The following is a 20,265-nucleotide window of genomic DNA, read 5'->3' as shown; positions in this document are numbered from 1 at the left end:
ATAGATCAGCGGCTGGCAACTTTTTTTGTTTCTTTTTCTAATCTATAAATGTTGATGATGCATTGATGATTATTATAATTATACGGTTATTGACATTACCAATAGCAATAAAAAATAAAGAACATGTATTACGTCATCAAAGAGAGCCACAGCTCATTTTTTTCCTTGAAGGAATGATTAAAGTCATTGCATTTTAGCAACATCTGTTCTGTCATAAATGCAACTGTGTATTTACTATCATTGCATTCTTCTTTGTAATTGAAAGTATACTTACCTAATTCCAAACAATGTGTGCATTACTTAAAGACTATATCTTTATAATTAGAAATCGACACTGGTTGAGTGCCTAGTTGAACATCTTAACTTTGGGTACGCATCGTATGGTGTAAAGAGTGTGGAAAGACCTGTTGGTAAATAGATTATCATGATTCATTTCTCATTACATTATTATCAAATAATTAGTAAGGACTGAGAAGAGGCAACATTCTGATGGACGGTGTGTCTTAAAAAGGAAGTAAACAAAAAAGAAACAGAATTAGCAACTGGCACCTTGCACAGGTGGACTATAAGTAGGCAGAGAACGGGAGACTGAGACAGTGCATCTTATAGTGCCAGTCATCATGAAGTTTGTGAGTAAAATAGCGTATTCTGGAAGTACACATTTTTAAGGGATATGTTCAGACCCTATGGCACACTATGAGGAACATTCTCTCCCATCCTGTAATTACGGGATGGTAGCTGCTAGTAAGGACATATATACATGTTGGGAGAACAGGCAAGGGTACTACGTTTAGCTGATTTTCGCCGCTTTGGTTGTCCTTTCAACTGGCTACGACTCTTGGGAGAAGTGAATGACGTATAATGTATAGCATCCCCGGCTGAGTAATATGACAAATTATGTTTTGCAGTTGATCCTTGCCGCTCTGGTCGCCGTGGCCGCCGCAGACACACAGGGATATGGTGCTCCCCCGCCTCGCTACGCCTCCAGCGAGGAGATCGCCATCTTGAGGGACGACCGCGTGATTGAGGATGACGGAAGGTACAACTACGACATGGAGACTGCCAACGGCATCGTGGTGTCAGAGCATGGTACTCTCGGAGAGAATGGAGCCATCAACAGCGCCGGATCCTTCTCGTGAGTTGACCTTGCCCTGCTTTACTTTTCGTATGAGAGACGTTGAGAACCTACATCGAATTGGATAATATATACAGTGCTTCCAAATGTTTGACTCCATTTAACGTTTTTTTTTTTCTATTCCACAGATACACCGCTCCTGACGGCACTGACGTCCACCTCCAATACGTTGCTGACGGGAACGGCTTCCAGCCTCAGGGCGCCCATCTGCCAGTGGCCCCCGAGTTCCCCCACCCAATCCCTCAGTTCGTCCTCGACCAGATCGCCTTCGCCGCTGAGGAGGACGCCCGTAACGCCAAGAGGCCCTCCGTTGGTTACCAGTGATTAAATATTTTTAGGAGATTAGAAGAAACGAATGAAATCCGACATGACCTTGTACATAAATACCTATAGTGTCTATTTATATATATTGTTTGATAATTAAATATCAAGTCATACTAGTGTTTTCATTTATATATTAGAACTTTCCTGTAGTTTGATACCTTTTAACATGGTAGTGTTTCCCCAAAAGAAAGATAGATAAATACATAGATAAAGAGAAAAAAAAAAAAGGTAACAGATGAGACTTCTAAATAGGCAATTGCTTATTTGAAGGTCATACTTATTTTTTCGAGGAAGAACTATCAAAATATTGAAAGTATCATGTGTAGAGATGTATTTCCTTGATGGTATATTTTCTTCTGAATCAATATGATTTATTTTTCATTTCTATGAAAATTGATCATCGCATAAAAAAAACGAAAATAAAGGATACGCGAGTACATATTTGAGTACATAAAATGAAATTAGTACATATATGATGTATATGAATCACTCTTATTATTCTAAATCTCATTTTTACAATTGTTTCCATAACAGCAACGAAAAGAACAACAGAAGTAAAAGTGAAATAGTGACAATGATAACAATGATTTTTACTGTTGTTATTCTTCTCACGTAAAGAGGAAATTTCATTGCAAGCGATCAATGTGTATGACAGGTGCATGTATAGAGGAAAAACTTTAATGAGCAAACAGATACAAAGTACATACATGCCTCACGACACCCATAGTATATATGTATGTATAAATATATTAATTATACACACACACACACACACATATATATATATACATACATATATATATATATATATATTTACACATTTATTTATATATATAATGTGTATATATTTATGTATATATAGGTGTATGTATATATAGATATATCTATACATACATACATGAAGAGATACGCACACACACATATATATTATACATATATAGATAGAGAAAGATAGCTAAACTCACATATATATATATACATGCATATATATATATATATATATATATATATATATATATATGAATATATAAATACAGATATAGAAATGACTATGGATATATTTACAGACAAATATACAAATGCATATGTATATAACACATGTATGTGTGTATGTATATATACAAAATATAAATGCATATATATGATATTTGTATACAAACAAATCCGTAATATTTATGAAGTAATATATTTATATATAACACACATATACATGTGTGTATATAAGATAGAAAGATAAACGGATATAGATATGCATGTATACATGTCCCTATGTACATATGTATAAATATACAGATAGAGACATGTAAAAAAATATATGTAAGCATGTAATTACACACACACACACACACACACACACACACACACACACACACACAAACACACACACACAAGTAACGCATGTACATAGCAGATATACACACATATACATACACATGCATATGTAATCATAATGTCGTGTGTGTGTACATTACTGTGGGGAACACACGTACGCATGTATGCCTTATGTGCTACCGCGGACAAGTTCTTGTGCGTGCAAATACTCTACTTACAGAGATTCAGTTCAGGTCATGTAATAAACATAAAAAAAGGAAGATAAGAAAATGTTCTGCAGAAGGGAAAAGTTCAAGGGCACACACGCGGTCATTCGAACAGACGACTGGAAGAAATGAACTGGCAACTGCATGCATTTCTCATAGCAGAATATAAGCGCTACCGTCTGCATGAGAGGCAGCAGTATCTGACAGCCAACATGAAGTTCGTGAGTATTCTCATGGCGTCACATATTCTGTATTCAACGAAGGACAAAGGAGTGGGAAATGTATGGTAAATATTTCGCAACGCATATTACCCTTTAAGTGACACGATAAATGCTTTCCCAGCTGATCATCGCCGCTGTGGCCGCCGTGGCCACCGCCGTCCCCCAGGGATACGGTGCTCCTCCGCCTCGCTACGCCTCCAGCGAGGAGATCGCCATCTTGAGGGATGACCGCGTGATCGAGGACGACGGAAGGTACAACTTCGACATGGAGACTGCCAACGGCATCGTGGTGTCAGAGCACGGCACTCCCGGAGAGAAGGGAGCCATCAACAGCGCCGGATCCTTCTCGTGAGTGTCTTAAATATTTATTTTTTAGTCAATAACGAACATGCGAAATATAGTAAGGCTTCTACGCTGTTCTATTTATATTCTTATGCAAGAAACTAGACTTCATCCAGACTGTAATGAAAACTTATCTCCTCAGATACACCGCTCCTGATGGCACTGACGTCCATCTCCAATTCGTTGCTGACGAGAACGGCTTCCAGCCTCAGGGCGCCCACCTGCCCGTGGCTCCCGCGTTCCCTCACCCGATCCCTCAGTTCGTCCTCGACCAGATCGCCTTCGCCGCGGAGGAGGACGCCCGTAATGCCAAGAGGCCCTCAGGCACCTACGGCGCCCCTCAGTAAATAGGTTTTAATATTGAGAAGACCTTGTACATAAGAGAATATTTATGCTTAAGTAAAATATCTAATATGAATGTTATAAATGAACTTCCTTTCCCCTTTCCCCTTATACATGTATGCATCCCTCTACCTGCACACGATTATCTCATAATATATCATACACACATGTATACATCTATTCATCTACTTATCTTATCTACACACGCACACACACACACACACATACATACACTTATATAAACGTTGCAGATACGGTAAGAAAGCGAGCGACCCATATATTACCGAAACTTTGTTTTGTTTCTTTAATCATTCAGTTCAATAAAGAAAAGGGATGATTTTGATTTTATTGTCAGAACAAATAAAGTCATGGACTTAAATTCCTTTGCAATAGAGTCATTCCCAACATGTGGCAGGGTAGTACAGTTTCTGGTGGCGAAAGAAAGAAGATAAAAATGTACTCAAACATAATCCACATGCATATATATATATATATATATATATATATATATATATATATATATATATATACACACATGGGAATATATCCCCAAACCTGCATAGGCATGTGTCTGTATAAGTACAATTATCCGAAGAATGAAGACAAACATTGACTAAAATCGTTTTGCAGTATGTATTTCTTTTTGAAGAGTGATATGAACGAATTTGCGAAACAATACAACGGTCAAGAAAACACGTTATTAACAAATTTTGCAGTGGGTCCTCAGAACTATGAAAAAATAGATTTTTCCGTCGGTCACGACAGAATAGAGCGGATACCTGGAAGTTGAAGAAAAAACGACACCCTTTGTCAGGAAACCGGACCGGTCGTCAGGAATGTTAGGTGTATGTGAATATATTTATATATATGTTCACATGTACTTATATATGTATATACATATGTATATATGTAATGTATGGGCGAGTATTGTGTGCACCACACACACGCACACACACACACACAGTATAAATGATCCTGGGAAAATGCAGAAAAAATGTATATATATATACATACATATATATATATATATATATGTGCAAGTGCATATTTGTAGAACTACATATTTTGTAGGCCTTTATATACATACGCGCACGTACACAGACAGTATCTTTTATCAGTTCTATATGATTTGCCTATGCATTATAAACTGTATGCTGGTCATGAGTATATATGCAAGTATATGCATACAGGCGTGTGTGTATGCATATATATCAGTGGCTCTCAACCATTTTTTTTTTTTTTTTTTTTTTAATCTATTAATATTGATGTTACCATGATTATTATTATTATGATTATAGGGTTATTAAGAGTACAAATAGCAATAAGATTTAAAGGACTTGAATTACGTCATCAAAGAGATTCACTGCTCATTTTTTTCCTTGAAGGGATGATGAAAGTCATTGCATTTTAGCAACATCTCTGTATTTACTATCATTGCAATCTTAGCAATTTAAAGTATACTTACCTAAGTTCCATCAAAAAAAAAAAAAAAAAAAAAAAAACGTGTGCATTGCTTAAAGACTATAGCCTTGACACGAAAAAGGCCATTCGTATGGTAATTTGGAGCAAGTTCAAATGAACAAGTTCGGCACTGGTGGAGTGCCTTATTGAACATCTTAACTTTGTGAACCCATCATATGGTAGGGTGTGGAATGACCTGTTGTTAATTAGATTATTTATCATAATTCATTTATCATTACATAATTATTTAATAATTAATTATGAAGGACTCAGAAGAAGCACCTTTCTGATGAACAGTGTCTTAAAATGGAAATAAACAAAAAAGAAACAGAATTGGCAACTGGCACCTTGCACAGCTGGACTATAAGAAGGCTGAAAACGGGAGACTGAGACAGTGCATCTTACAGTGCCAGTCATCATGAAGTTTGTGAGTAATCTCGATGGAACTTCAGATAATGAGTTGTTGATATAGAATATCGGATTCTGGAAGTAGACATATTTTTAAGGGATATGTTCAGACACTATGGCACACAAAATGGGGAACATTCTCTCTCATCCTGTAACTACGGGGTGGTAGCTGCTAGTAAGAACATATATACACGTTGGAAAAAAAGACAGTAGTACTACTTTTTGATGATTTTCGCCCATTTGGTTGTCAGTTGAACTGGCTACGACTCTGGAGAGAAGTGGATGTCTTATAATGTGTACAGTCCAAGGACTAGGTTCAGCTTCGCATATCTGCCTTATCTGGCTTTGAGTAATATGACGAATTGCGTGTTGCAGTTGATCCTTGCCGCTCTGGCCGCCGTGGCCGCCGCAGACACGCAGGGATACGGCGCTCCCCCGCCTCGCTACGCCTCCAGCGAGGAGATCGCCATCTTGAGGGACGACCGCGTGATTGAGGATGACGGAAGGTACAACTACGACATGGAAACTGCCAACGGCATCGTGGTGTCAGAGCACGGTACTCTCGGAGAGAAGGGAGCCATCAACAGCGCCGGATCCTTCTCGTGAGTTGGCCTTGTCCTCTTTCATTTTTTTTTATCAATCGCTGAGAACCTACAGCGAATTGGAGAATATTTAAGTGTTTGACACCATTTAACTTTTCTTTTCTTTTCCACAGATACACGGCTCCTGACGGCACTGACGTCCACCTCCAATACGTTGCTGATGGGAACGGCTTCCAGCCTCAGGGCGCCCACCTGCCAGTGGCCCCCGAGTTCCCCCACCCGATCCCTCAGTTCGTCCTCGACCAGATCGCCTTCGCCGCTGAGGAGGACGCCCGTAACGCCAAGAGGCCCTCCGTTGGTTACCAGTGATTAGATAATGTTATGAGATTAGAAGAAACGAGGATCCGACATGACCTTGTACATAAATATCTATAGTGTATATTTATTGTTTGATAATTAAATATTAAATGCCATACTAGTATTTTCACTTTCGTGCAGTCTGATACATTTTGATATGGTTGTGTTTTTCCCAAAAGAAAGATAGATGAATACGTAGATAAAACTTCAGGCAATAGATGAGACTTTAGATCAACACAGCCAACTTCTTAATTGGAGATAATATTTCTCTCTTTCGTAGAAGAACTAGCAAAATGTTGAAAGTATCATGTTTGTAGTTTAAAGCGTCCAGCCTCAGGCCTCCCACCCGCCAGTGGCTCCTGAGTTCCTCAACCCAGTGCCTTGGTTTGTCCTTGATCATAGATCAAAGGCTGCAGAGGAAGACGCCTGTAATGGCCAGATAAATTCCTTTGAAAATCGTTTCATTTTATTTCATTTCATTCCATTCCATTCCATTCCATTTCATATCATTTCATTGTTCATAGATTACGATAAACAGATGTGTATTTCCTTGATTTAATATCTTCTTCTGAATCAATGTGAGTTATCATTCATCCCTATGAAAACATTGCATAAAGAGATGGAATAAAGGATACGTATAATGATTCCCAAAATATGCGTAAAATTTATTTTTAGGAAATGAGTACATACATGATGTGTATGTATCATCCTTATTATCTTTATTCTTATCTTCACAATTGTCATAGCAACGAAAAAAACAACCAAAATGATAGTGAAAGAATGATAATAATGATAATGATTATTACTACTGTTATTCTTATCACAGGAAGAGGAAATTCTATTGCCATCAATCAGTGTCCTTAACAGGTGCATATGTAGAAGAACAACTTGAATGATCAGATACAAAGAGCATAAATGCCTCAGACCTATATAGTATATGTATGTTATGAATGGGTGTGTGAGTACATAGTATAATCCAGTTATAGCTATCTATATACGCATGTATGTATATATAGAAAGATATACATAGACTTACATACGTCAAAGCACACACACACACATATGTATATATATATATATATCATATATATATAGTTATATATATTTTATGTATAGAGAGAGATAGCTACTTTATACACACATGTATATAAATACAAAATGTATATATACAAATATATAAATTTATATGTATATAAGCATATACACTTACAGGTATACAGATGCATATGTATATTTACACATATGTATGTATGCGTGTATGTATATAGACAAAACTGATACATATAAATATATATATTGATATATGAATATATATATAAATCTGTAAATATAGACATGTATTAGTATATTTATATATAACTCACAAATATACGTATATGTATATATAGAGATATATAGATAAACGGATATATATATGCTTGTATACATGCAAGTGCCTATATATATGTATGGATATACAGACTTAAACATATACATATATAACTATGCATATTTACACACCCATATATACATATACATACACATATTCATGTAATCGAGTGTGTATACAATACCGTGGGGAAAGCACGTACGTATGTATGTCTTATGTGCTACCGTGGACAAGTTCTTGTGCGTGTGCGTGCAACTACTCTACTTACAGAGATTCAGTTCAGGTCATGTAATACACCTAAAAAATGTTCTGCCACCCGTAGAAGGGAAAATTCTCTAAAAGTTCAAGGACACACACGCGGTCATTCACAGACGATTGAAAGAAAGGATGAGCTGGCAACTGCATGCATTTTCATAGGAGAATATAAGTGCTACCATCTGCATGAGAGGCAGCAGTATCTCACAGCCAACATGAAATTCGTGAGTATTCTCATAACGTCACATATTCAGTATTCAACGAAGGACAAAAGCTTGGGAAATATATCGTAAATATTTCGTAACGCATATTGACAAAATTAATTCTTTGCAGCTCATCCTCGCCGCTATGGCCGTCGCGGCCACCGCCGCCCCCCAGGGATACGGCGCTCCTCCGCCTCGCTACGCCTCCAGCGAGGAGATCGCCATCTTGAGGGACGACCGTGTTATCGAGGACGACGGAAGGTACAACTTCGACATGGAGACTGCCAACGGCATCGTGGTGTCAGAGCACGGCACTCCCGGAGAGAAGGGAGCCATCAACAGCGCCGGTTCTTTCTCGTAAGTTGCTTAAATATTTATTTTTTAGTCAATAACGAACGTGCGAAACTTAGGATGGCTACTACACTGTTCTATTCATATTCTTATGTAAGAAACTAGACTTCATCCAGACTGTAATGAAAACTTATCATCTCAGATACACCGCTCCTGATGGCACTGACGTCCATCTCCAATTCGTTGCTGACGAGAACGGCTTCCAGCCTCAGGGCGCTCACCTGCCCGTGGCTCCCGCGTTCCCCCACCCGATCCCTCAGTTCGTCCTCGACCAGATCGCCTTCGCCGCCGAGGAGGACGCCCGTAATGCCAAGAGGCCCTCAGCCACCTACGGCGCCCCTCAGTAAATAGGTCTTAATACTAATACCTTGTATATAGAAAATATTTATAATAAAATAAAATATTTATTGTGAATGCTATAGATGAACTTTTTCCTTTCTTCATCATCTATGTATATATCCCTTTACCTGCACACAATTATCTCATAATATATCACATATCTATAAACCTATCCATCTATTTATCTAGCAACACACATACATACTATATTATAAAGATGTATGTATATGATTCACGCATACAGAAAACAGCGAGAGAGAGACCCATGTATCACCGAAACGTGCTTGTTCCTTTAATAATTTATCTTAAAAAAGTAGATTTTTTTCGGTGGAAAAAAATGTGTGTGTATTCATTATCATTAGTTTTCAATTAACTGTCATTCCAGCAACAAAATATTATTTCTTGATATTTTATTCCAGTATGTTTTTTTACTTATTTTGTACATTAATACTATTGGAAATGACAGTTCTCGGTACTGATTAAATTTGCCACCGGAAACCCTCTGTTGAAAACTAATAAAAACAGAAGCTTGATTTACAATTTTACGTGACTATTATGGAAGAGTTAATGACATATTAAGCTGACGATACCAATTTCAGGCACTGAGGGGGAGGGGGGAGGTCATCTGCTATTTGCCCTCGAACTACCCCATTCAGTCCCTCAGTTTGTCTTCGACCAGATCGCCTGCGCTGCTGAGGAAGACGCCCGTAATGCAAAGGAGGACCTCTACTGGCTATTTTAACAGGAGATGGTTAGGGTAAATATTTTAAAAAGTCTAAAAGGAGATACACAGTAGACATTTATAGTTTTTAGTAGACTGATATTTATTTCTTCTTCTGATTACGTGTTTTATACAATGAAGCTGGATATGTTTTGATTTCCAGGAGAGTAATGCATTACAATAAGATATATAATCAGATATTTAACTGCGAGATGCTCCTTGAATTTCTGCTGTAATCCTGCGGAGCTGTTTTAATATTTTAATTTAATATAAGAGGTCGAAAAATGTGAAATTAAATAGATCGTATCTTAACGAAGTGTAAAACAAGTGTACATATGTGATGTATAATATATTATCATTACTGACGTTACCAATGTTAATCAAAGGAATCTATTGGTATCCCTGGCAGGTATATCTATCCAAACTACTCGAGATGCAACACCACTTTCACTCGTGCTCGCACACACACACACACACACACACACACACACATTCACACAGATGTACGTAAAGACACACACACACACACGTAGTTTAAGTCTAACGCATGGACTAAACAGAATCCGGGAAAAAAAACTTTCACTTGCGCTTTTCGTTTAAAAAGTTTTCTGTTTACCTGTGTTCCTTCTTTCTTGAGCATGCACATACATGCATATAGATATATGTATATACGTATTTATCTATATTTATATATCTATATCTATATATACATACACACACACACGCTCAATATATATATATATATATATATATATATATATATATATATAATACACGACTGCCGCGATAGTCCAGTGGTTTGCGCACTGGACTCCGGCCCTTGTGGTCCCGAGTACAGTTCCCCGTCGCTGCCTCGAGCCCGAGAAAACGACATATCGCCTTGAGACACATATATATATGCATATAAATATATACATATATATAGATATATTTATACACACACACACATATGTATATATATTTATACACATACATATATATTGTATGTGTATACATATATAAACACATATATATACACATGTCAGACATATAACACACGTGCACACACACACACACACACATACACACACACACACACACACACACACACTCACACACACACTCACACACACACACACACACACACACATATATAAACATGCATACTGGATATATACACACAAACATGCTTATAAATATATGTATATGTATTGTGTATATGCATATATATATATCCTTTTTTTTTTAACAGCCATTCATTCCACTGCAGGACATAGGCCTCTCTCAAATTACTATTGAGAGGTTAAATGGCAGTGTCACCCTTGCCTGATTGGATGCCCTTCCTAATCAACCGCGGTTCGACGCTTTAACACTTGTGCCACGGCGGCGACCTCCCCTACGACACCACGAGGGTCGGAGCTCTAACCACTGGACCATCGCAGTAGGCATGTATATATATATACATACATATATATCTATACACACACACACACATACACTCACATATCTATATGAATATTTGTTAGAAAACCCACAATGCAGAAGCTAGATTTATTGAAATGAGACAACAGTTTCGAAATCCACCTGGATTCCATCTTCAGGCCAGACCTGAAGATGGAATCCAGGTGGATTTCGAAACTGTTGTCTCATTATCAATGGATTGTGTTTTTTTCTACCATGGCATGAACACGTTAAATTGTTTTACCATTCATATGACTATATGTATATGTATATATATATATGTGTGTGTGTGTGTGTGTGTATAATATATATATATATATATATATATACATATACACATATACATATACACTTACACACGCATATGTGCGTTCATACACACTTACATAGGAATAATGTGGTAAATGAAGATGTAGGCAATGAAATCAATGAATGTATGTGTATATTCTGCTTTGATATGGATTTGGATATGTAAAAGTACCCCACTTACTAGAAATTAGTTAAAGTCATGTAACAGATATAAGAAGAAGGTAAATGGTCTCTAATTTGATGAAGGAAAAACTAATCTGACGGTTCAAGGCCACTCGCAGTCCACTCAGAGAAATCAACTGGTAACCGCATACTCGCCTCATAGCGGCATATAAGCCCTGCATTCACCGTCAGGGGCAGCAGTATCTCACAGCCAACATGAAGTTCGTGAGTATTCTCATGGCATCACCTATTCTTTATTCATGAACAGGAGAAAGAGACTCATGGAATATAGTGAACATATTATTCTGTAGATTATCGTTTGAGTGGCTCGACAAATTATGCTTTGCAGTTGATCCTCGCCGCTGTGGCCGCCGTGGCTGCCGCCGTCCCCCAGGGATACGGTGCTCCCCCTCCTCGCTACGCCTCCAGTGAGGAGATCGCTATCTTGAGGGACGACCGTGTGATCGAGGACGACGGAAGGTACAACTTCGACATGGAAACTGCCAACGGCATCGTAGTGTCGGAGCACGGCACTCCCGGAGATAAGGGAGCCATCAACAGCGCTGGTTCCTTCTCGTGAGTTTTATTTATTTATTAACCAGAAAAGAAAGCAAAAATCTTCGTACACGTGTCACACATATGTGTTCTTTTCCAAGAGTAAGGGGCCACATTCCTCCCAGATTGTAAAAGAAACTTTTCTCTTCAGATACACCGCTCCTGACGGAACTGACGTCCACCTCCAGTACGTTGCTGATGGGAACGGTTTCCAGCCTCAGGGCGCTCACCTGCCAGTGGCTCCCGCGTTCCCCCACCCGATCCCTCAGTTCGTCCTCGATCAGATCGCCTTCGCCGCTGAGGAGGACGCCCGTAACGCCAAGAGGCCCTCAGGCACCTACGGCGCCCCCCAGTAATTAGATTTTGATACTGTGTAGGTGTCTTTGCGAGATTGTTTACATGTAAGAATATCTATACTAGAATAAACTATTTATTTTAAAGGCAAAAAGTGTAAAACTTCCTTATCCATCTCTGTTCAATTGATTTTATGAATCGTTGTAATTACAAAGTCACATACAAATGCAAACAAGCATGCACACACACACACATACTCATTCACACACACACACACACACACACGCGTACGTGTGTAATTGTTTGTCCATATACAAAGCAAAATATGGTACTATATACTGTATGTTAATATCTGTAAATGTATGTGTATATTTATAATTATGTGAAGAATGAATGTGGAATCTTGAGTTACTACCATTTTTTCAATCTGAAAAAAAAAAAATCAAAGGAAATCGCCCCTTCAAAATTCGAAATATTTATTTGTTAGAGAACCAATATGCCCTTCCGTCCGTATATGTCTTAGTGATTTATATAACCACAGACACTTAAGGCAAGGGGCATATCTAATTTCTGTTTTGTCCATTTTTTTACGGAAAATCGGTGTCATATAGTAACTTTCATCGCCATGAAACCTTGTACTATCGGCTTAGGGCGAAATCAGACAGATTTACCCTAGCATTTCTTATATATACAATGTATCTATCTACCTATATGCGTGTATGTGTGTGTGTGTGTGTGTGTATGTGTGTGTGTGTGTGTGGCACATGTGTGTGGGGTAATATATTTCAATTCGATAACATTATCTGAATTTAACTAAATTATACGAGTTTTGTAAAGTATGCGAGGTTTTCTGAATTGATCTTGTTAGATATATCAGAATTAAATATATATCAGAATTAAACATATATCTGAATTAAATATATCCGAATTAAATATATCAGTACTAAATACATCAGATTTAAATATAACATAATTAAATACATCAGAATTAAATATATCAGAATTAAAGGCAAGAGTAATTCAATGAATCAAAATTACGATAATTAGCCGTGGGAATCATCCAACCAGTGAAATGAAGAATCCATAGTAGATGGCACAAATCACGAACGGGCAAATGATAATCATAATGGGCTGTTGCAGGCATAGCGTTCGAAGATAAAGTAAAATACCTGCGATCTTAAAAGTTAAGGAATATATAAACTCAAAGGAAATCCTCAACACATTTAGAGTGGCTTCGATTTTTTTTTTCTAACATGTGGTGGGCGCGGTGGGCTCCGGGAAGATAAAGAAAAAGGCCATTGATATATGTGTTTATGTACATATACATATGTACATACACACACACACACACATATATATATGTACATATGTATATATTTATATGTAAATGTATGTATGTGTGCGTATGTGGGCGGGCATACATATGTATGTATATATATGTATATACACATGTATACATATGTGTATTTGTATATGTATATACAAATAAGTAAGGAAATTGAAAAATGAATATATATGCATATATATACATTTAAGGTATATATATATTTAGGTATATGCATATATATATATATATAAATATATATATATAATGCATTTGTCTGTGCTTTTTTGTTGAAGTTCAGTTCAAATTTCTCAATATATATATAAAACGAAGAATAAATGTGCGATACGGTGATCAATATCAAAGTAAAATTTATCTTAAAGTTCAAGGATATGACACGGCCACTCGCAGACGATTCAAAGAAATCAACTGGCAACCGCATACTCGCCTCATAGCCGCATATAAGCCCTGCATTCACCGTCAGGGGCAGCAGTATCTCACAGCCAACATGAAGTTCGTGAGTATTCTCATGGCATCACCTATTCTTTATTCATGAACAGGAGAAAGAGACGCATGGAATATAGTGAACATATTGTTCTGTAGATTATCGTTTGAGTGGCTCGACAAATTATGCTTTGCAGTTGATCCTCGCCGCTGTGGCCGCCGTGGCTGCCGCCGTCCCCCAGGGATACGGTGCCCCCCCTCCTCGCTACGCCTCCAGCGAGGAGATCGCCATCTTGAGGGACGACCGTGTGATCGAGGACGACGGAAGGTACAACTTCGACATGGAGACTGCAAACGGCATCGTAGTGTCGGAGCACGGCACTCCCGGAGATAAGGGAGCCATCAACAGCGCCGGTTCCTTCTCGTGAGTTTTATTTATTTGTTAAACAGAAAAGAAAGCAAAAATCTTCGTACACGTGTCACACATATGTGTTCTTTTCCAAGAGTAAGGGGCCACATTCCTCCCAGATTGTAAAAGAAACTTTTCTCTTCAGATACACCGCTCCTGACGGAACTGACGTCCACCTCCAGTACGTTGCTGATGGGAACGGTTTCCAGCCTCAGGGCGCCCACCTGCCAGTGGCTCCCGCGTTCCCCCACCCGATCCCTCAGTTCGTCCTCGATCAGATCGCCTTCGCCGCCGAGGAGGACGCCCGTAACGCCAAGAGGCCCTCAGGCACCTACGGCGCCCCCCAGTAATTAGATTTTAATACTGTTTAGGTGTCTTTGCGAGATTGTTTACATGTTAGAATATCTATATTAGAATAAACTATTTATTTTAAATGCAAAAAGTGTAAAACTTCCTTATCCATCTCTGTTCAACTGATTTTATGAATCGTTGTAATTACAAGGTCACATACAAATGCAAACAAGCATGCACACACACACACATACTCATTCACACACACACACACACACACACACACACACTCACACACACACATGTGTACGTGTGTAAGTGTTTGTCCATATACAAAGCAAAATATGGTACTATATACTGTATGTTAATATCTGTAAATGTATGTGTATATTTATAATTATGTGAAGAATGAATGTGGAATCTTGAGTTACTACCATTGTTTCAATCTGAAAAAAAAAAAATCAAAGGAAATCGCACCTTCAAAATTCGAAATATTTATTAGTTAGAGAACCAATATGCCCTTCCTTCCGTATATGTCTTAGTGATTTATATAACCACAGACACTTAAGGCAAGGGGCATATCTAATTTCTGTTTTGTCCATTTTTTTACGGAAAATCGGTGTCATATAGTAACTTTCATCGCCATGAAACCTTGTACTATCGGCTTAGGGCGAAATCAGACAGATTTACCCTAGCATTTCTTATATATACAATGTATCTATCTACCTATATGCGTATATGTGTGTGTGTGTGTGTGTGTGTGGCACATGTGTGTGGGGTAATTTATTTCAATTCGATAACATTAACTTAATTTAACTAAATTATACGAGTTTTGTAAAGTATGCGAGGTTTTCTGAATTGATCTTGTTAGATATATCAGAATTAAACATATATCTGAATTAAATATATCCGAATTAAATATATCAGTACTAAATACATCAGATTTAAATATAACATAATTAAATACATCAGAATTAAATATATCAGAATTAAAGGCAAGAGTAATTCAATGAATCAAAATTACGATAATTAGCCGTGGGAATCATCCAACCAGTGAAATGAAGAATCCATAGTAGATGGCACAAATCACGAACGGGCAAATGATGTTCATAATGGGCTGTTGCAGGCATAGCGTTCGAAGATAATGTAAAATACCTGCGATCTTAAAAGTTGAGGAATATATAAACTCAAAGGAAATCCTCAACACATTTAGAGTGGCTTCGATTTATTATTTTTTTCTAACATGTGGTGGGCGCGGTGGGCTCCGGGCAGATAAAGAAAAAGGCCATTGATATATGTGTTTATGTACATATACATATGTACATATACACACACACACACAAACACACTCATATATATATATATATATATATATATGTGTGTGTGTACATATGTATATATTTATATGTAAATGTGTGTATGTGTGCGTGTGTGGGCGGGCATACATATGTATGTATATATATGTATATACACATGTATACATATATGTGTATTTGTATATGTATATACAAATAAGTAAGGAAATTGAAAAATGAATATATATGCATATATATACATTTAAGGTATATATAAATATATTTAAGTATATGCATATATATATATAAATATATATATATATATAATGCATTTGTCTGTGCTTTTTTGTCGAAGTTCAGTTCAAATTTCTCAATATATATATATAAAACGAAGAATAAATGTGCGATACGGTGATCAATATCAAAGTAAAATTTATCTAAAAGTTCAAGGATATGACACGGCCACTCGCAGACGATTCAAAGAAATCAACTGGCAACCGCATACTCGCCTCATAGCGGCATATAAGCCCTGCATTCACCGTCAGGGGCAGCAGTATCTCACAGCCAACATGAAGTTCGTGAGTATTCTCATGGCATCACCTATTTTTTATTCATGAACAGGAGAAAGAGACTCATGGAATATAGTGAACATATTGTTCTGTAGATTATCGTTTGAGTGGCTCGACAAATTATGCTTTGCAGTTGATCCTCGCCGCTGTGGCCGCCGTGGCTGCCGCCGTCCCCCAGGGATACGGTGCTCCCCCTCCTCGCTACGCCTCCAGTGAGGAGATCGCTATCTTGAGGGACGACCGTGTGATCGAGGACGACGGAAGGTACAACTTCGACATGGAGACTGCCAACGGCATCGTAGTGTCGGAGCACGGCACTCCCGGAGATAAGGGAGCCATCAACAGCGCTGGTTCCTTCTCGTGAGTTTTATTTATTTATTAACCAGAAAAGAAAGCAAAAATCTTCGTACACGTGTCACACATATGTGTTCTTTTCCAAGAGTAAGGGGCCACATTCCTCCCAGATTGTAAAAGAAACTTTTCTCTTCAGATACACCGCTCCTGACGGAACTGACGTCCACCTCCAGTACGTTGCTGATGGGAACGGTTTCCAGCCTCAGGGCGCCCACCTGCCAGTGGCTCCCGCGTTCCCCCACCCGATCCCTCAGTTCGTCCTCGATCAGATCGCCTTCGCCGCTGAGGAGGACGCCCGTAACGCCAAGAGGCCCTCAGGCACCTACGGCGCCCCCCAGTAATTAAATTTTAATACTGTGTAGGTGTCTTTGCGAGATTGTTTACATGTAAGAATATCTATAAAAGAATAAACTATTTATTTTAAAGGCAAAAAGTGTAAAACTTCCTTATCCATCTCTGTTCAACTGATTTTATGAATCGTTGTAATTACAAGGACACACACACTTACCCACACACACACACACACACACACAGACACACACACACGCGTACGTGTGTAAGTGTTTGTTGATATACAAAGCAAAATATGTGACTATATACTGTATGTTAATACCTGTAAATGTATGTGTATATCTATTTATAATTATGTGAAGAATGAATATGGACTCTGAGTTACTACCATTTTGCTAATTTGCAAAAAAAAAAAAAAAAAAAAAAAAAAGTATATTGCCCCTTTTCAAAATTCGAAATAATTATTACAGTTAGAGAACCAAATATGCCCTTCCTTCCGTATATATCTTAGTGGGATTATTGATTTGTTTACCGATTTATATAAGCACAGACGCTTACGTCAAGGAGCATACCAAATTTCTGTTTTGTCCATTTTTTTTTACGGAAAATCTGGGTCATATAGTAACTTTCATCGTCATGAAACCTTGTACTATCGGCTTAGTGCGAAATTAGACAGATTTTCCATAGCATTTCTCATATATACAATGTATCTATCTACCTATATGCGCGTGTGTGTCTGTGTGTGTGTGTGTGTGTGTGTGTATGTGTGTGTGTGACAAATGTATATGTGGTTATTTATTTCAATTCGATAACCTTAACTAAATTATACGATTTTAGTAAAGTATGCGAGATTTTCGTACCAACCCCTCTGAACTTATCTTGTTAGATATATCCGAATTAAATATATATCCGAATTAAACATATATCATAATTAAAGATATCAGAATTATTATATCAGAATTAAATATATCAGAATTAAAGTAATTCACTGAATCGAAAATACAATAATTAGTCTTGGGAATCATCCAACCAGTGAAATGAAGAATCCATAGTAGATGACACGAACGGGCAAATGATGTTCATAATGGGCTGTTGCAGGCATAGCGTTCGAAGATAATGTAAAATACCTGCGATCTTAAAAGTTGAGGAATATATAAACTCAAAGGAAATCCTCAACACATTTAGAGTGGCTTCGATTTTTTTTTTCTAACATGTGGTGGGCGCGGTGGGCTCCGGGAAGATAAAGAAAAAGGCCATTGCTATGTGTATTTGTATATATACATGTATACATATATACACATATATATGTACATATATGTAAAAGTGTGTATGTATGAGTGTGTTGGCGGGCATGTATATGTATATATATATGTATATATATGTATATACATATGTATACCTATATGTGTATTTGTATATTTATATACAAATTAGTAAGAATATAGAAAATTAATATATATGCATATATATACATATAAAGTATATATATATTTAAGTATATGCATATATATAGATATATATATATATATATATATATGTACACATATAATGCATTTGTCTGTGTTTTTTTGTTGAAGTTCAGTTCAAATTTCTCAATATATATAAAAAGAAGAATAAATGTGCGATACCGTGATCAATATTAAAGTAAAATTTATCTAAAAGTTCAAGGATATGACACGGCCACTCGCAGACGATTCAAAGAAATCAACTGGCAACCGCATACTCGCCTCATAGCCGCATATAAGCCCTGCATTCACCGTCAGGGGCAGCAGTATCTCACAGCCAACATGAAGTTCGTGAGTATTCTCATGGCATCACCTATTCTTTATTCATGAAAAGGAGAAAGTGGCGCATGGAATATATAGTGAACATATTATTCTGTAGATTATCGTTTGAGTGGCTCGACAAATTATGCTTTGCAGTTGATCCTCGCCGCTGTGGCCGCCGTGGCTGCCGCCGTCCCCCAGGGATACGGTGCCCCCCCTCCTCGCTACGCCTCCAGCGAGGAGATCGCCATCTTGAGGGACGACCGTGTGATCGAGGACGACGGAAGGTACAACTTCGACATGGAGACTGCCAACGGCATTGTAGTGTCAGAGCACGGCACTCCCGGAGATAAGGGAGCCATCAACAGTGCCGGATCCTTCTCGTGAGTTGTTTAAAAATGTCTTTGTTTACCAGAAACGTATGTACAAACCTTAGCATAGGAACTACACTAATGTATTCTCTTATGTTGGGAATTATCCTTTATCCTGATTGTTAAAGAACTTTCTCTCCTCAGATACACCGCTCCTGACGGCACTGACGTCCACCTCCAATTCGTTGCTGACGAGCGTGGCTTCCAGCCCCAGGGCGCCCACCTGCCCGTGGCCCCCGAGTTCCCCCACCCGATCCCTCAGTTCGTCCTCGACCAGATCGCCTTCGCCGCCGAGGAGGACGCCCGCAATGCCAAAAGGCCCTCAGGCACCTACGGCACCCCTCAGTAAATGTAATCCCAAAGTCTTTCCATAGAGACATAGTATACGTAAGCATATCTATATTAGAATAAATTATTTATTGCCAAAGCTATAAATGAAGGTTTTATTGAGCCATCTCTGTAGAATCCTTTTACTTGTGATTA

At 38.0% G+C, this 20,265-nt stretch overlaps 8 protein-coding genes across 8 annotated transcripts; all 8 read left to right on the top strand.

Annotated features, from left to right (window-relative positions):
• Nucleotides 1-601: 601 nt before the first annotated feature.
• LOC125025404 (cuticle protein CP14.6-like) lies at nt 602-1,572 on the top strand. The gene is made up of 3 exons (XM_047613388.1): nt 602-629; nt 909-1,135; nt 1,264-1,572. The coding sequence occupies exons 1-3, from the start codon at nt 621-623 to the stop codon at nt 1,457-1,459; spliced, it is 432 nt and encodes a 143-aa protein (XP_047469344.1). The 5' UTR covers nt 602-620; the 3' UTR covers nt 1,460-1,572.
• Nucleotides 1,573-3,125: 1,553 nt separating this feature from the next.
• LOC125025493 (cuticle protein AMP1A-like) lies at nt 3,126-3,983 on the top strand. Its single transcript, XM_047613507.1, has 3 exons — nt 3,126-3,218; nt 3,340-3,566; nt 3,703-3,983. Exons 1-3 carry the CDS (start codon nt 3,126-3,128, stop codon nt 3,905-3,907), a joined length of 525 nt encoding a protein of 174 aa, XP_047469463.1. The 3' UTR covers nt 3,908-3,983.
• A 1,700-nt stretch (nt 3,984-5,683) lies between these two features.
• LOC125025406 (cuticle protein CP14.6-like) lies at nt 5,684-6,786 on the top strand. Its single transcript, XM_047613389.1, has 3 exons — nt 5,684-5,790; nt 6,147-6,373; nt 6,487-6,786. Exons 1-3 carry the CDS (start codon nt 5,782-5,784, stop codon nt 6,680-6,682), a joined length of 432 nt encoding a protein of 143 aa, XP_047469345.1. The 5' UTR covers nt 5,684-5,781; the 3' UTR covers nt 6,683-6,786.
• Nucleotides 6,787-8,445: 1,659 nt separating this feature from the next.
• LOC125025399 (cuticle protein AMP1A-like) lies at nt 8,446-9,269 on the top strand. Its single transcript, XM_047613383.1, has 3 exons — nt 8,446-8,518; nt 8,628-8,854; nt 8,991-9,269. The coding sequence occupies exons 1-3, from the start codon at nt 8,510-8,512 to the stop codon at nt 9,193-9,195; spliced, it is 441 nt and encodes a 146-aa protein (XP_047469339.1). The 5' UTR covers nt 8,446-8,509; the 3' UTR covers nt 9,196-9,269.
• Nucleotides 9,270-12,018: 2,749 nt separating this feature from the next.
• LOC125025397 (cuticle protein AMP1A-like) lies at nt 12,019-12,822 on the top strand. The gene is made up of 3 exons (XM_047613380.1): nt 12,019-12,044; nt 12,169-12,395; nt 12,526-12,822. Exons 1-3 carry the CDS (start codon nt 12,036-12,038, stop codon nt 12,728-12,730), a joined length of 441 nt encoding a protein of 146 aa, XP_047469336.1. The 5' UTR covers nt 12,019-12,035; the 3' UTR covers nt 12,731-12,822.
• Nucleotides 12,823-13,293: 471 nt separating this feature from the next.
• LOC125025492 (cuticle protein CP14.6-like) lies at nt 13,294-15,287 on the top strand. The gene is made up of 4 exons (XM_047613506.1): nt 13,294-13,303; nt 14,376-14,509; nt 14,634-14,860; nt 14,991-15,287. Exons 1-4 carry the CDS (start codon nt 13,294-13,296, stop codon nt 15,193-15,195), a joined length of 576 nt encoding a protein of 191 aa, XP_047469462.1. The 3' UTR covers nt 15,196-15,287.
• Nucleotides 15,288-16,983: 1,696 nt separating this feature from the next.
• On the top strand, nt 16,984-18,487 carry LOC125025400 (cuticle protein AMP1A-like). Its single transcript, XM_047613384.1, has 3 exons — nt 16,984-17,009; nt 17,134-17,360; nt 17,491-18,487. Exons 1-3 carry the CDS (start codon nt 17,001-17,003, stop codon nt 17,693-17,695), a joined length of 441 nt encoding a protein of 146 aa, XP_047469340.1. The 5' UTR covers nt 16,984-17,000; the 3' UTR covers nt 17,696-18,487.
• Nucleotides 18,488-19,419: 932 nt separating this feature from the next.
• On the top strand, nt 19,420-20,200 carry LOC125025398 (cuticle protein AMP1A-like). The gene is made up of 3 exons (XM_047613382.1): nt 19,420-19,441; nt 19,568-19,794; nt 19,927-20,200. Exons 1-3 carry the CDS (start codon nt 19,433-19,435, stop codon nt 20,129-20,131), a joined length of 441 nt encoding a protein of 146 aa, XP_047469338.1. The 5' UTR covers nt 19,420-19,432; the 3' UTR covers nt 20,132-20,200.
• The last annotated feature ends 65 nt before the right edge of the window (nt 20,201-20,265 follow it).

Source organism: Penaeus chinensis, chromosome 5, assembly GCF_019202785.1.
Source record: "Penaeus chinensis breed Huanghai No. 1 chromosome 5, ASM1920278v2, whole genome shotgun sequence".
Lineage (NCBI taxonomy): Eukaryota > Metazoa > Arthropoda > Malacostraca > Decapoda > Penaeidae > Penaeus > Penaeus chinensis.
This window is presented reverse-complemented; position numbering and strand designations above follow the sequence as displayed.

Coding starts and splice junctions, on each gene's coding strand:
- LOC125025404 (XM_047613388.1), top strand. Junction 1,136..1,263: donor AACAGCGCCGGATCCTTCTC/GTGAGTTGACCT, acceptor TCTATTCCACAG/ATACACCGCTCCTGACGGCA.
- LOC125025493 (XM_047613507.1), top strand. CDS start 3,126: ATGAACTGGCAACTGCATGCATTTCTCATAGCAGAATATAAGCGCTAC. Junction 3,219..3,339: donor TGACAGCCAACATGAAGTTC/GTGAGTATTCTC, acceptor ATGCTTTCCCAG/CTGATCATCGCCGCTGTGGC. Junction 3,567..3,702: donor AACAGCGCCGGATCCTTCTC/GTGAGTGTCTTA, acceptor TTATCTCCTCAG/ATACACCGCTCCTGATGGCA.
- LOC125025406 (XM_047613389.1), top strand. Junction 6,374..6,486: donor AACAGCGCCGGATCCTTCTC/GTGAGTTGGCCT, acceptor TCTTTTCCACAG/ATACACGGCTCCTGACGGCA.
- LOC125025399 (XM_047613383.1), top strand. Junction 8,855..8,990: donor AACAGCGCCGGTTCTTTCTC/GTAAGTTGCTTA, acceptor TTATCATCTCAG/ATACACCGCTCCTGATGGCA.
- LOC125025397 (XM_047613380.1), top strand. Junction 12,396..12,525: donor AACAGCGCTGGTTCCTTCTC/GTGAGTTTTATT, acceptor TTTTCTCTTCAG/ATACACCGCTCCTGACGGAA.
- LOC125025492 (XM_047613506.1), top strand. Junction 14,510..14,633: donor TCACAGCCAACATGAAGTTC/GTGAGTATTCTC, acceptor TATGCTTTGCAG/TTGATCCTCGCCGCTGTGGC. Junction 14,861..14,990: donor AACAGCGCCGGTTCCTTCTC/GTGAGTTTTATT, acceptor TTTTCTCTTCAG/ATACACCGCTCCTGACGGAA.
- LOC125025400 (XM_047613384.1), top strand. Junction 17,361..17,490: donor AACAGCGCTGGTTCCTTCTC/GTGAGTTTTATT, acceptor TTTTCTCTTCAG/ATACACCGCTCCTGACGGAA.
- LOC125025398 (XM_047613382.1), top strand. Junction 19,795..19,926: donor AACAGTGCCGGATCCTTCTC/GTGAGTTGTTTA, acceptor TTCTCTCCTCAG/ATACACCGCTCCTGACGGCA.